At 41.3% G+C, this 16201-nt stretch overlaps 1 protein-coding gene across 1 annotated transcript in view; it reads right to left on the reverse strand.

Moving 5' to 3' along the window:
- Positions 1 to 16201, reverse strand: part of PLCH1 (phospholipase C eta 1) — a 220113-nt gene that overhangs the window by 57894 nt on the left and 146018 nt on the right. The window contains exons 7-9 of the mRNA XM_012807817.2: positions 10926 to 11019; positions 8779 to 8982; positions 775 to 895 (exon numbers count right to left, since the gene is read on the reverse strand). Coding sequence (XP_012663271.2) covers positions 775 to 895; positions 8779 to 8982; positions 10926 to 11019 — 419 coding nt within the window. The remainder of the gene's footprint in view (positions 1 to 774; positions 896 to 8778; positions 8983 to 10925; positions 11020 to 16201) is intronic.

Below are 16201 nucleotides of genomic sequence, written 5' to 3' on the forward strand. Positions count from 1 at the left end.
TGTGGGGTACCAGATGAATGCTCACACCTGTGGGGTACCAGATGAATGCCCACACCTGTGGGGTACCAGATGGATGCTCACCGAGGAGTTTCGTATGTAGGTCTGAAGCTGGGGGCAAAGTGCCAGATCTATAATTCAACAAATATCCAGAAAGTAGACAAAAGGCAGCACCTTAGGAAACACTAACCATTAAAGGAGTGAGGAAATGAAGGAAAGATCACAGGCCAAACGACAGAGAGAAGCAGCGACAGCCGCCAGGAGAGAGGTTATTAATGGAAGGCCAAAAAAAGAAGTGTCGGGTAAGAAACTCTCCACATTCCCCAGTGCCCGGGAGCAGTTAGGGGACAAGGAGGCCAGCCTCCCCGGTGTCTACATAGGACATCCAGCAAGATATTGGTATTTTATTGTATTGTTGTACTAGTATAATGTAATAAAAAAACATTAATTAAACATTTATAGTAACTTGTGTTTCCAGACTTTACGGATACTCTATACCCTGGGTTTAGAAATCTAGATGTCACTCCTTGCAAGAATGTCTTTAAGGCAGGTAAGTTGAGGAGAAATGGGATCAGGAATCAATGGAGCATGAGAGAGTACAAACGTGGAGTCCTTACTATTTGTTCACAATGTTTCACTAAGAAGAGGAAAGAGCCGGGGCCGTAGGAAGCGGGTGTGGAGTCCCAGGAAGACTGTGTGGCCGTGTGGCCGTGTTCTGCCGGGCGACACTCCGCGTGGGAGGTGCACAGCCTGGCTCCCAGGTGCCGCAGTACTTACTCATTCCGCACAAAGGCGTGCTTGTTGATGGTCTCCACAACGTCTCTGAAGAGAATTTTGGAAGTGAGAGTATACCCATGGTGTACTACAGGCTCTCCGTCTGGGCCGTCCCAGCAGTCAACTGCCAAAAACAGAACCTCACGTCAATGACCCAAAGGCTCTAGTGCTTATTAATATTTCTGGACATACAAGGCCCATATTAGTTTCAGTTTTATTATTTGAAATCATACCCATTACAGTCATGATAGGGACAAGGTAGAGAGAAACGGCTGTCCTGGCATATCTATCACCATAGTACATGGTTTGTCTTTGAGTGTGGTCAACAAAGACGTCACATTCTGAAGCAGCCCAGAATTCACCAGAAACCCTCATCACAAGTCACCTAAATCTAATCAAGCGTGTCCAAGGCCTGGGATGTTTCTTCACAGGTTCTTTCTCCAACTTCACTTCTTCATCTTCTTCTTGGGGTTACCAAGGTCTCTGGGTAACTCGGAGCGTTCTTCTCAATTCAACAAGAGTTTTCACTGCAGTTCGCTTAACTTCATGAACTTTCCATTAGATGTATTTTCATTTCATTAATTCTACAGCAGTTATCAATCATACCGACTTCCTAAGTTCACATCCTTAGGCCCTGCCAAGATTTCTGTGACTATGGGCCAGTGATCTAATCATTCAGAGCCTTGCCTTCCCCATCTAGAAAAGGAAAACAGCAATACCGCTTCTATGGCAAACAGAGTGATGCATAAACACATGTAAAGTGGCCTAGGACACCGCACGGCTCGTGGGGATTATCATTGTTATTGACACTATTTATATTGCTGTGTACACGGATGATTTCATTGGCTCTCAGCTGGAGGAAAACAAGCCGTCTCCTCAGCATCCTCCCTGACTTAGTTTGCCTTCCCGGGCTTTTATATTCTGCCCCTAGGCTAATTTCCCAAAACACAGCTTTCCCCAGGTGACTCCTATATTCAGTGCACAGCATAGCATCTAACACGTAGACATCAGTAGTCTGTAAATATAATGTATAGCACACTTATTAATAAATATCCTCCCGCATTCAGCAGCTCCTGCCTGGGTAACCTTAATATCATGAAGGAGACGGTTTCTTCTTTCGCCCAAGAACACAGCTAGACCCCATTTCCCTGCCTTCCCTTGCAGTATAGCGTCACCGGAGAAGCACGGGCAGAAAGCACATGCAGGGCTGCTCGGTGGAAACGTGCCTTATACAGGCTATGACTGCTGTGACTCTAGCAGACACATACTGATGATAGCACAGCTACGAGCAGAGAAAAGCCTAGCCTTTCAATCCTGCTTAAGACATTCATTCATGAGGATCACCTACTGTGGACTTCACATAAACAAGAAATAAATGTCAACTGGTTTGAGGCGTAAAGAATTGGAGGTTTAATTGCTAAAAGAACGGTGTTGCCTTAATTAACATCCTAGCTCCTGTCTCACAGGTCGACCTTAATGTCTCCTATACCCAAACTCACAGACTTCCTCCAGTTAGGCACGTTTCCTCACATACAATCCCACCTTCATGCCTCTCTGCTTCTTTCTTGAAGGTCAGCTGAACTATATCCCCTTTTCACTTTGCTTATCTAAATCCCAATGACGAAGGCTAAGTCAGGATCCTGCTTCGAACCTTGCCAGCCCACGTGATCTCTTTTTTTCTTTATGGCAGGGGGTCATAATCTCAAATACCAACAAGAGCCAGAAGTTAACGTAAATCAGTGAGGCAGCCCGACAGGGAACGTGTGTTTAAATGAGATAACCGCTCCTCGGTGTTAATCATTGCTAAGTGGGTAGAAGAACCCTGCTTGCCAGATCTTCTGAGAAAAGTAAACAGTCTACAATTTAGTGTTGTGAATTTTCCCGATTTTTAAACATTGGCAGGTAATTCATTTCTTAAAATACAATGTGGGCCAAATACGAGCAATTCTGCAGGCTGACTTGGCTAAGGAATGCTGATTGCATCTCTACCTTTAATTAGAACCACAGGGTTCAGGACACAGCTGTTTATTTTAGCAGTATTTTCTCTACTTCTCTATATGTGTGTAGTATCTTCTCTACTTCTTCTATATATGTGCTTTCTGGATTACCCCAAGGGATGATCACCCCACGTTCTTCTAAAACTTTCAAATGTTCACCATATCATAATGTGCTGATGATGGTTGATTTAACGTGTCAACACCACTGGGCTATGACGCTGAGTTGTTTGGTTGAATGTCTTTCTGCATGTTGCCGTGAAGGTATTTTTTAAGATATGATTAATATTTAAATCAGTAGACTTTAAGATCGATTAAGTCTCCGTAATGTGGGTGGGCCTCACTCAACCCATTGAGGGCCTGACAAGCAAAGACTGAGGTTTCCCACAGAAGGAGGAGTTCCCAACACCGTGACACAGAAACGCTGCCTGAGTTCCAGCCTGTTGCCCTTTGAAATTTGCACTTGATTGTTCAAGTTTAACCTGAGTCCCCAGCCTGCTGGGCTGCTCTGCAGATTTTAGACTTGCCAGCACCCATAGTCGTGGGAACCAGTTTCTCAAAAACATCTGTCAAGCAATCTCAATCTGTTTCTCCACATGTTGTGTAGGTTGTTTCCTCTGGAGAACCCTAATACAGTTATCTACATCAATGCTTTATACATGGGCTATTCAAATATCCCTAGGAGGAAATATTACTTTTAAAAAATAAAGGGAGAAAATAAAGAGAGAAAAGACATTCAGGGTTAATACTACAGGAATACTGGAAATAACATAATGTCGAGTACAGGAAAGCTGGGGTACTAGCCTACAGTGCCACACTATTCCCTTGGGTCTGCCAATGAGGTCCCATGTACCCACATCCTCTCACAAGAGAAGCTTCATCTGTATTTTTCCATGTACTTTCCATTCTTTAATTTGTTTCTGGATATAAAAATGAACAGATGCTTCAAATAATACAAAATTTTAACAATTTTTACCCTGATTTACAGTCTCATCTTGAAGGAGAAAGGGCATTACAGGGGTCCTCATAGATGAACTAACATCTTTTCCAAAGGAATTCAAAGTAGACAAGGCAACGCCACGCTCAACTTGCTTATAGTCAAACATATAAAAATCGCTCTTCAACCTGCATCAGTCATGAAAGAAGGCAATTTTTGCTAATATTTACAACACAGGCAGAGGATCCATAGTTGAGGGTGCTACATTGTCCTGACATTCACCGTTTACTTCCAATTTCATTGCTTGTCTGTGAAATGAAGATAACAACATTCCCAAGTGGTGGCACCTTAATTCGTGGCATTCATGGCCAGGTTTGTGTGGCCCTGAAGTTTCTCACAAAGGCTGATGCACAAGAGGAATGTTGGCAAGTTAGAAATCCTCTGTCCAATTCCCCAGGGCCCTTTTTTCAAACAGGTCATACTTTAGCGATCCCAGAAAGCAAAGCAACTCCAACAAAGAGTCGGTCATTCTGAAGGCCACGCGACAGCTTTTCACAATGGACCCTCAAGGCGTTCCACCCTGGTAGCACTCCCAGAGATAACGGGGAAAGTTGTAAACCGATTTACAACAGCCACGCACTGCCAGCTTCATAATGAGGATGAAAATTCACTGGACAGAACATCCACACTTATCAAGCAACTCAGGCTGAAAATCCAGTGATTGAAAGAACACGGAGAAAAGACTTGTTAGTCTTCCCCATGACAGGACACATGTCCTGACCAAGGACGCTGCTGCAGCCAAACTAATAAAGATGGCAAATATGATATAATCAAAATAGGAGCCTTAAAGTGGAGAGATTCGTCAGGTCACCATAGCATGAAGAAACAGACCTGAGTCACCATGTCCATTTCTACATGATCTGCTCAGCCAAAGCTGCGGCAGAAAAATAGCTGTAGGACCAGGAACTTTCAATCCATGACCTGCTACATCCTATAAATCAGGTTCTTTAAATTCTAACTGCAGCTGTTCAAGAATAAAAAACAACTTTGTCTGGGTGCAAGGTAGATAAAATGCCACTGGGTCTATAGTATCCCCCACCTTCTCCACAAGGGAAATGATTTAAGACCCTCAGTGGACACCTGAAACTTCTGGGAATACTGTATCTTTTTCTATGTATACATGCCTATGATAAAGTTTAAATTATCAATTAGGCACGGGAAATTATTAACAGTAACTAATAGTAAAACAGAACGTTTATAACGATATACTACAATATGATGTGAGTTACATAAATGTGTCTTTTCTTTTTTAGAATACCTTCTGGAACTGCACTCATCCTTCTCGTGATGAAGAGGGACGGAGCCCGATAGCAGAAGATTTCATCACACCACTCAGAAAGTGCACAATTTAAAACGTATGAGTTACGTATTCCTGGAATTTTCCATTTAATATTTTCAGACTGTGGCTGATCACAGGGTAACGGAAACTGTGGACTGTGGAAAGCAAAACTGAACAAAAGGGGACAACGGTCTATGCAGTGGGGTCTCCACACCCAAGCTTTCAATATAAATTAGATCTTCAAACCACAGGGCAGATGGAAATTGTTAGGAGACCCCAAAAGATCACGTCACCAAATGTAGTTGGTAGGCTTAACCACGAGCAAGCTGCTTCTTCCTTTTAAAGCCAACCTCCCCTGTGTGCTGTGCTCCTCACTTTCTCCAGCCATCCTTACGTCGTCCGACAGCCTCACACAGAGGCCTCCTAGAGCAGCCAGGCATTTGATGCCCGCTCTGCTAAAAGCTTGCAGGCTTCCAGAGAACAGTGGGGTGAGGAGGCCAGATCAGGCTGGGTTCAACCCCCAGCTTGAAAGTTTCCTAACCACGGGAACCTAGTCCATTTACCCAACTAAACCGAAGTTTCCTCTTAGGAGATAATTCCACCTCCCTTGGTGGTGGTGTAACAATGAAATGAGAATGTATGGGAAACATTTAGCCAGTACCTGGCCCACAAAAGGGGCTGAAATCACTGTAGTCCCTCTCTCCCTTCCTATAATACATTCAAACCCAAGGTAACAACCACAATTTCCAGCAGAATATTTCCTATTGGCCAAATACAAAGATGACCAAGTCTTCTAGACAAATATAATTCTTCCCCTCCACAAAAGCTTGCCAGAAATAGTCATCGACTTTTACTGTTCAGTCATAGATTATTCCAATACTAAGAACTTTAAGCCAAATGCTAGGGGAGGAATTTATGGGTACAAGCTGGTCAGCGAGCTATTTGGAAGCACATAGGAGCTCATGTGTTCTTTAAAATCTCACCATACCTAGGCACAGTCGCAGTTTGTGTGACTATCTGGAGCAGGCACTATTTTAGACTCGGAGGGAGAAGTAGCTTCTTTCTATTACATTGGAAATTGGCAAACAGGAAGAAAAAAGATACAAGGGAAGGTCCACATTCAATGCTATCTACTGTTCATAACTTCCCAAAGCTCCCATTTCAGAATTAAAAGACTACGGAAAAAGCTACAACTAAAAACCATTTGTGCATTGGAAATTGTCTCAAGCAGATAGCTTTCCATCTTACCAAACCAAGCAAAGCTGAAGGATTAGAACTTTTAAGCCCATATAAGGAGTTGATCCTAGGAATATGGTTAGGCTTGGGTAGGATATGGATTTTGCATAGGTAAACCCCCCAAAAAGAAGCCTAGTGAAGGACTTCAAGGCAAGAAAAAGCAGAAAAAAACAGAAGTAATAAAGTTGCACCATTGTATAGAGTTGACTATCACTTCATAAAGTCATTTTTCAAATTTGAACTCCCAGGAAATGTCACCATTTAAAATGACAGACAACCACCAGTGTGACACCGAGGAGGCTGCATGCCAGGGAACCTCTGCACATGTCAGACGTGGGACGCATATTGAATGTGAGTGAACAAAGGGCCAAATAATGGCTCAGAGCAGAATGTCACCTCAAGACCTTTTATTCCTTGAAAGGTTTTTCTTCATGTTAATATTTTATAGCCTTCATTATTCAGCTGCTTAAGCTGCTCGGTTGTCGGTCACCAGTGTCTGTATCCGTTGCAACTACTGCAGAAACGTTGCCTTCACACACACTTTCCAGAGTAGCCGTTTTGCAGTGATCCTACAGTTTCTGCCTACAGATAGTTTTAGCGCCTGTCCAGGTTTGAACATGTTGATTCGTCTCATAACATCACTGTCAGTTTCATAGCAGAAACTATCAGAGTAAAGCCCTTGCAGTTAACCAGTCTCATCTCATAATCCTGCTGCTTCATTCACTTCCCTACAGGTCCAGCACCCCTGGGACACCCAGTCATCTCACAGCTGACCCCAGCACGTCCCCACCAAAAAGCAGATGTCCTGTGTTCCGTGGCACCTCCACACCATTATAAATTGCATTTCGTCTTCAGGCTCTTTTTAGAACTTCCTCTCAACCTCCTTATCTTGGTTAACTGCCAGTTTACCCCGGAGGACACGACTTCCTTTCTCCACAGAGGCTCTTTTGTGTAAATCACAGAACCAAAAGGCGTTCTCCAGGCCTTTATTGCTACTTTTGGAGAACTGTCCTAAACTCATTTTTAAAATGCCTCTTCTTTGAAGCCCACTCTATCCAGCTGTCCCTTTCTGGCATCCTCCAAGTATTTTTTCCATGGCATCCTTTTTGTACTTAAGTACCTGGTTTATAGTTTTTATCTGCAACCCACCCTGTCTGCACCCTTTAACGCCCACACGGCCTTCCACTGACTCCCTTAGCACTGACCTCCTCAATGCTGATCATCGCCCCTTCACTCTATTGCCATCATGCCCACCCATGCTGCCCCTGGCTGGATACTGTCACCCCTGTAACTAAGGGCCACGGCGAGGATAATTCTCTGTCCTTGTTTTTTGTAAGTGTGATGACAACTTTCTGCATTTTTCTATTTCTTTAAGTCCTCTAGCCTCTTAATCTCATTTTGTTGACCCTTATTGAAATCACTTCCTTAGACCCACAGACCCCGACAATTACTTACAAGAGCTCTCACCAGCATCTCAAAGGCATTTTATACGACACAAGAGCCTCAGATCACTTCTATAATCTGTCTTCACTGCCCTTTTATCTAAGCACAGGTATACTACTGGGGATGGGATTAGGAAAAGTCCAAGTATCCCAATATCACTAAAGAATGCTCTTTGAAGTTAGCTGGGTCTTCCTCAATGTGTCAACTCCTTTCCCATTCTCTGGCGACTTCTTCACAAGTTTGCTATCCAGGCCCCTGAGCCAGCCTCCACTCTGCACTTAGTGGGCAATGCTCTCTCCTACTTCCCTGAGAAAACCCCTTCCAAGTGACTCCTGCTATTTCCCAGCCTGCCTGATTCCTTGTCACATTTTACTCACTCTTTATTCTCCATGCTATCACTTGTATACTAGGTATACCATTGTACTATCTATTTGTTTATTTTACAGACAGGGTCTTCTCATGTTGCCTGTGTTGGAGTGCAACAACTATTCACAGGCATAATCACCGCTCACTGCAATCTCAATCTCCTGGCTTCTACTGATCCTCCCACCTCAGCCTCCTGAGTAGCTGGGACTATAAGCATGCACCACCGTGCCCAGCTTGTCCAATTTTTTTTAATGCCCCTACGTCCTAAAGGACTATGAGTTTCTCAAATACAGAAACCATGTCCTACTGACATCTGTGTCTTCACCACCTAGAACCCACTAGAAATTTAATAAATGTTGGCTGATGGGTGGACCATGAAGAATCTTGAAAACAAACAGCTCTCCTAAACTATTTTTGCACTGCTCAATTAAAAATATTTTTCTAGGAAGACTTCAATTTTTCAGCAACTAAAGTTATGCTTCCCAAGTACTAGTATATCTCTCTCCCTCCCACGTGGCCAATTAGAACAGTAAGAAGCCAGAGAGGATTATGAGTTAAGAATGACTTCACGATGAGTGGGAAGACAGTTCTGTTGTGAGTGTGAGAGCGTGTTTTAGTCTAGCGTGTACTAGACTGAGGATTAAAGGGCATGTTCACCAACACACACCGGAGCTCAGACAAAGTGCATGTACCTTCCACGCAGCGACAGCCCTCTTGCAGCACCCGTGCGTACATGTCCACTTTGGACTGAGAAAGGAGCTGGTCCCCGGTCAGGTAGGTGTTGTGGGAAGAGGCAATGTAGTAGTTGCAGAGGGGCTGGTCCATGTCTTGATACACTTCATGGTGCAGCGGGTTAAACACGTCACAAGCAGGACTGCGCATGAAGTTCGTGAAGCCTTTGGAAAAAAAGAGAGAGTGACCTACTAGAGCTTTGAAAGCATAAGAACCAGAGGACTCTCACAAGGATGAAGGAGCTCAGAGAGCGTTCATAGTGATTATCTCGTTTACCCTCAGCACAGCCTTCGTGGAACACTGGGGCAATGACAGATTTGCATGAGGTCAAACAGACAAGTGTCATGAAGTTGAAATATAACTTTGGGGCATAGCCTTTGAAACATAACCTAGAGAAAAATAAATTGACTTTTTAAGAATTTTGATTGGGTGGGGGCGGGGGGTCCCACTTAGTAATTACTGAACTCCAGCTGTGTTTCTCCAGTCTGACCTGATGGGTGACCAGTGCTGTGTTAAAGGCATATTTATACCAACAGATGCTCTGATCAAACCAAGGATGGACGGGTTACTAAGCTGACCTGAAAACAGTACAGTCAATGCCACAGTTAAGGTAGCATAAGGTTAACCACTGCCTAAATTCAAGGGGTGATCATTTGACAACAAAATCGGTTTAGAAAATGCTGCTAAGGCTGGCACATTTTATTACTTTGAAATAGTGCTTCAAGTTTTTGTAGAAAACCTTATCAGTTTTTCTATGATCTTCCAAAACATAATTCCTGGGTCAAAGAAGCCCTCATTAACACATGAATAAATACATAAATGACTCACAAGTACCTAAGGAGAATAATTATTAAGGTAAATTGTTCCAAGTGTTTGAAAGTCACTTGGTAAAATTATATCTGTAAATATCCTCTGAGGCTTAAGAATTTCCCCATGCTGATCATTAAGTCCATAACTTGGAAATTATGTTAAATTCCATCTTTTGAGATTCTAATAAGGAAAAGATTCATTTATTAGTACAGATAAGGCCCAAGTTACTTCATCATCTCTAGCTGTTTAATGATACAAGATTTTAAACGATTCCTCTTCATTTTAATCATACTCTATCACAAGAACTGTTAATAAACACATGGTATTAAAATCCCTTTCTCTATTTGATCCTGGGAGTGAGGGAAATGAGAGGCCACCAAAAATGGCTGGATTAAACCATGGATGCTTTGGGGGGCAGCTGGGTTCCCCACTAGATCTTCATTACGATCCTCTGTTTTGGGGACGGCCACAGTGGCTCATGCCTGTAATCCCAGCACTCTGATAGGCCGAGGGGGTTGTATTGCTTGAGCTTAGGAGTTTGAGACCAACGTGAGCAAAAGCGAGACCCATGTCTACTAAAAATAGAAAAATTAGCTGGGCATTATGGCAGATGCCTATATTCCCAGCTGCTCGGGAGGCTGAGGCAGGAAGATCACTGAAGCCCAAGAGTTTGAGGTTGTCGTGAGCTATGATGACACCAGAGCACTCTACAGGGCCACAGAGTGAGACTTTATCTCAAAAAAGAAAAAAAAAAAGATCTTCTGTTCTTAAGGGAGAGGAGACTCTATCCTCTGGGTGGAAGCCTGCAATTTATTTCCCTACAGATTTTAAGTGCATATACTACATGTAGTTATATTTATGCCGCTAGGTCCACACTTATTTCTTACATATTTTAAGTACATACACATATGTGTAACTATATTTCTGCTACTAGTTCCACAATTACTTTAGGAACAAAGTTTCCTGCATGCAATTATCAGGATGAGGCTATTTACAAACATTAGCCATTTGAGAAAAGTCCAAATATCTCTTTGCATTATGCAAAGTGGTATTAAGTAGACTTGCTTAATGTGAAAAATGTTCAAGAGCATTGCAAAAATAAATAAGAGAAATAGCAACATCTTGGCCTTTGCTTTGTAGGAAAACATGTGATGGGTTTCATTTGAATTATCTGTAATACCACGGATATCTCTTGATTTCTTTTTTTTTTTTTTAATTTCTTTTTCTAAAAATTTTGTTGGAATCAGCGAACAGACAGAATCCAGAAACAGGAAATTAAGAACATTGATTGTTTTACCTTCTATGCCAAGAACATTTTTCTCCTTATTTTCTTCTGAAACTTCAAACTTCTTTATGATGTCAAGACAGTAGTCCGTTGTCACATTATTCATCTAAGCAAAACAGAACATTAGGAGAGTGTCTGCAGTTTCCTGAGGCACATTCCTCCATGTTAAAAGGACATGCACTGATTCTTAAAGCGTTCCTGATACAGCAAAGTGCTTGGGGTCACTAGTGTCACAGCTACTTTATCCTAAGAGAATGGCAACGATTTCAATCTCCCTATGCATCTTTCAGATTTGGTCAGTGAAAACAGCCTGCAACTGATAGACAAATGTTCTCCATAAGGCATAAAATAAAGTCAGTAATCAGTGCAAATCCATTACCCAAAATCCACTTACTATAAGTTAGTAGCTATCTGCAAAAATTAATGTTTCCTATAGAAACACCAAGGTTTGCTAATCATAAATATACGCAGAAAGAACATGGTTCCCTACCCAAACAGAATGTTTCTAGATAAATCTACCTATGTGTGTACAACCATAGAACCTTCTCCGCTGAATCGCCAGAGCCGTCTGCCATGGTGATTCAGGAATACAAAGGTTAGCAAGAGAAAATAAAAATGAAGAGCTAGGTGACAGATGGCGTAATAGAGAACTACGGAGGTAGATTGCTTGTGTTCAAATCAGCTGGCTCAGATCGGTAACCATGTGACTTTGAATAAGTCATTTATCTTCTCTGTTTTTACCTCGGAGGTGAATGATGCGAATTAAATGAATCAATATTTGTAAGAACATGGTGTGGCACTGAACAAACATTATATACTCTTATTATTGAGTCATTCCCAAGGCTGCCCCCTGAGAATTACACGCTTAGTATCACTGGGAAAAGTAAAGTCTTCAGGAGTAATTTCTTTCTTTAATTGACTAGCAATACAAAGAATGTGATATTTCGATCGAAAATTCATTTAGCCCCACAATGTAACATTGCCATTTAAAATACTAATGAACGATGATAGAGGAAGCTGATCTTCTGGGCCAGTCTTTCATATTTCAATTATACTTTTTCAAAGATTCTATTATCTCTTAGGTTCAGTGCCTATATTTTAGTGAATTCCAATTTTTCTAAACAATCTAGTTAAATGGAGGGGGAAAAGCTCTGTGACACGGCTGCTTTGGGTCAGTCTAAAAGAGCACACAATATTTTTCCCCAACCGTTGCATAATGGCCGGTGCATCCTCTTTGTACATTTTATAATCCTTACTCTATTCAGAGGCTGTAGTCCCAACCACCACCTGAAAATACCATAAATAAATGAAACCACAATATCTCCAAGGAACTCAATTGACCCAACCAGGCTTTGAGCAGCTCACTAATTTGTCCGCTGTGAGCTGGAGAGATTTAGCACATGCAGTCTAAATGGTAAATAATTTTGCAGAAACTAAAAAGAACCAAATTGATAATCATTTTATGTGCTATGTGAAGACTGAGTTCACTTTGCAGTTATTTTGTTTATGAGGCCATTTGTTCAGAGATCTAGGGGCCCCAAACTGGACTCAGGTAGACCAGCAGGAGCCCAGGAGATGAAAAAAAACTTACAAACAAACAAATTCTATCAAACTGGGATGAAGCTAATTCCAGGTGACCAGGGAATATATTACTAGTTCATTATACAAAGCAGAGAATAATAATAAAAAAATCACATTCGTAAAGTATTTGTTGAATTACCAAAAATAGTAGTAAGCATTCCATAAAGCTAATAAATTTGGGGGCACCATATATGAATTAATGGGAAAGAAATAATCCACCTCAATTCAAATATTGAGGATTAGCTTAGTGAAAAGAAAGGAAGCGTCAGTCGGTTTCCAGCCTTTCCCCATCCCTGTTCTCACTGAATTAACCTCCCAGTAGCAGAATTTTGCATTTTACATAATTGAATTTTTCAGACTTCACTTAATCCAATAATGTAGTAAGTTGACTGTGTGAATGAAGGTTCATCGTCAGTTAATGCTCTTTATTGTTCTATTCCGCCCTGCTTTGCTTCCTAATTGACACAGCTAATAGGGTGAAACAGAAACACTTTCTCCCTGTTCTAACCCCACGGAGTTTACTTGAAGGTTTTGTTTGCTATCAAATATCGGAGCCACTCGCTATCTCCAGCACAGAAAATTGTTCTATCTATAGTAGGCAATTGCTACTAAAAAAAAAAAAGATAAAATTTGATTTATTTTGATAACTCGTTACATTTATATGATCCTGTCAATGCAAACTCAGAATTTTTATTATTTACATTTTACAGATAAAATAACTGATACTGAGCAAAGCTAAATATCTCTACCAAAGTCATAAACCATAAGAGGTAGAACCAAGGTTCATATTTGGACCTTCTCGATTTTAAGTACAAAGCATTTTCTTTTATGTTATACCTATTTTCTGGGTGTTTTTCTTTATTTCTACTGAAGAATTGGAATACTCACTTTTTTTGAGACAGAGCCTCAAACTGTTGCCCTGGGTAGAGTGCTGTGGCATCACAGCTCACAGCAACCTCCAACTCCTGCTCAAGTGATTCTCCTGCCTCCGCTTCCCAAGTAGCTGGGACTATAGGTGCCCACCACAATGCCCAGCTATTGGTTGCAGCCATCATTGTCGTTTGGCAGGCCGGGGCTGGATTCGAACCTGCCAGCTCAGGTGTATGTGGCTGGCACCTTAGCTGCTTGAGCCACAGGCGCAGAGCCACGAATACTCACTTTTAACATGGCTTGGTTTTTCTATATAGCTGAATATATAGCTGATATATATTCTAATATAGCTGAGTCTTTTCTTAACTTTTGGAATTCTTGCAACTTTCAAGTCAACTATTACATTTTTATTTCCTTCATTATTCAAGATTGAGCTCCATTCTCTTTTCCTTATTGACTACAGGTCTTTAATAGAGAAGGGAAAACTCAGGTCCTCACACTACAGGATAACCCAGTTGAGAAGCAGGAGTTGTAGAAACAAGTCGTGGTCTATAAAATATCCATATTCTGACACTACCTTGTTATCCTCAGACTTCCTATAAAATTTCTAGTAAAATGTTCCCAGTGAGTGCAAATTTTAAAACACAGCCATAAAGAATAAACAATTAAGTTTCTTATGGCTATGATTCCCAAAAAATACAAAACAGAAAATTTATTGTGCCCAAAATTCTAGCAATGCTAAAACTCTTTTTATTTTTGTCAAAGTAACATATCCATAACTAAATACATCAAAACTAAGATGCATAGAACTAAAAGCAGAAGTCTCCCGCTCATACCTAGAATCACTGTTGCCAAAGGCAACAATGCCAGTATGTCTTGACATTTCTTTTGAAATGATCTGTATGTTTCTAATTATTATATTTATGCTGCTATTTCCTATTTTATACACTTTAAAGTTTTCTTTTATTTCTTACTGTGTAAGATGCTAAGTAGATATTCAGCAAACAGAATGAGAAAATCTTTGGGTTCAGCAAAGCTTCCTCTCTCTGCCCATCCTTCCAGTGTAGTGAAACTACATTTTTCTACTAAATATCTGGTGTTAAAATTATCCCAACTATACAAACATTGACTAATGCTAATTCTATTTTACACTATGATTGTATTTCTTTTCTTATAGAACATTTTTCTGATTAATTGTTGCAATTCCCATCTGTTTGGTTAATTTTTGATGTACCAATTACAAATTTTTCTCCATGACTCTAGTAGTTTCATTTTATCCCACATATCCAAAGGCAACAAGTAATCCATGAATTCCAGTATCTCTACATATAAAACTCTTCCTTCTTTTAGGCTGATTGGATTCTACAGCTTTTGTCCTGACTTTATTCTGTCATTCTTAAGAAAGAGCGATCAGGAAGTAGATTATTTATCTAGGATGTGTCTTCATGTGTTCTTGTGTGCGTGTTTTTACTCCACATACACACACATACACATCTGTCGGTGGGATAATGAGACAGACAATTCTATGTTGGAAATCTTTGCGGCCAGATATTTTGCTGGCTACCAGAGGTGCTGCTGAGAAGTCTGATGCCCTTCTGATACCAGTCCTTTTCACAGGCCCTGTTTTATCTGTTAATTTGTTTCCTCTTACCACAGGCATTTAGGGTTTCACTTTAGCCTTGGCATTGTGAAATGTCAGTGTGATTTGCCCCCATGCAGTGTGATTGGTCCCTGTGCAGTTAGAGTTAGATTTGCCCCTATGCAGGGATTGGTCCCTGAGCTTTGCCCCATGCAGTGTTAGATTTGCCCCTGTGCAGTGTGATTGGTCCCTGTGCAGTGTGATTGGTCCCTGCAAAATGAGTTTTGCCCCCGTGCAGTATGATTGGTCCCCAAGCAGTGAGAGTTAGATTTGCCCCTGTGCAGTGAGCTTTGCCCCATGCAGTGTGATTGGTCCCTGTGCAGTGAGAATTAGATTTTCCCCTGTGAAGTGTGATTGGTCCCTGTGCAGTGAGCTTTGCCCCATGCAGTGTGATTGGTTCCCATGCAATGAGAGTTAGATTTGCCCCTGTGAAATGTGATTGGTCCCTGTGCAGTGAGAGTTAGATTTGCCCCTGTGCAGTGTGATTGGTCCTGTGCAGTGAACTTTGCCCCGTGCAGATCTTTTCACACTCACTATGCTCAGCCCTCACTGGGCACTGCCAGCGTAGAGAGTCTCCTCTTTCTGTGCTGATAATTTTTTGTATTGCCTATTTGATAATTTATTACCTTCCATTTTTTCTTATGTTTTTCTATTTCTTTTTGCTTATCTATTTTCTCAGTTTTATCCTCTACATCTTGTATTGAGTTTATTTCTCTGCTCTCATATTTTTAACTTCCAAGAGCTTCTTTTTTGCCTGGGAATCTTTTTTTTTTTTTTTCTGATAGCACCTATTCTTGCTTTATGGCTACAATTTTTTTGTAGCACTTTGATGACATTAATGATGATTATAAATTTTTCTTTCTCTGGCTGGGCGTGGTGGATCACACCTATAATCCTAGGACTCTGAGAGGCCTCAATGGGCAGATCGCCTGGATTCAGGAATTTGAGACCACCTGGGCAAGAGTAAGACTCTGTCTCTACTAAAAATAGAAAAACCTAGCCAGGTGTCCTAGCCAGCATCTATAGCCCCAGCCACTCAGGAGGCTGAGAGGCAAAAGGATCATGTGAGCCCAAGAGTTTGAGGTTGCTGTGAGCTATAATGTCACAGCACTCTACCCAGGGCAACAGAGACTGCCTCAAAAAAAAAAAAGTTTTTCATTCTCCCTATAAATTTCTTTTTATTATTTATTTACTTTTA

The sequence above is a fragment of the Otolemur garnettii genome, unplaced genomic scaffold, assembly GCF_000181295.1.
Source record: "Otolemur garnettii isolate 467f Iridium unplaced genomic scaffold, OtoGar3 scaffold00076, whole genome shotgun sequence".
NCBI lineage: Eukaryota > Metazoa > Chordata > Mammalia > Primates > Galagidae > Otolemur > Otolemur garnettii.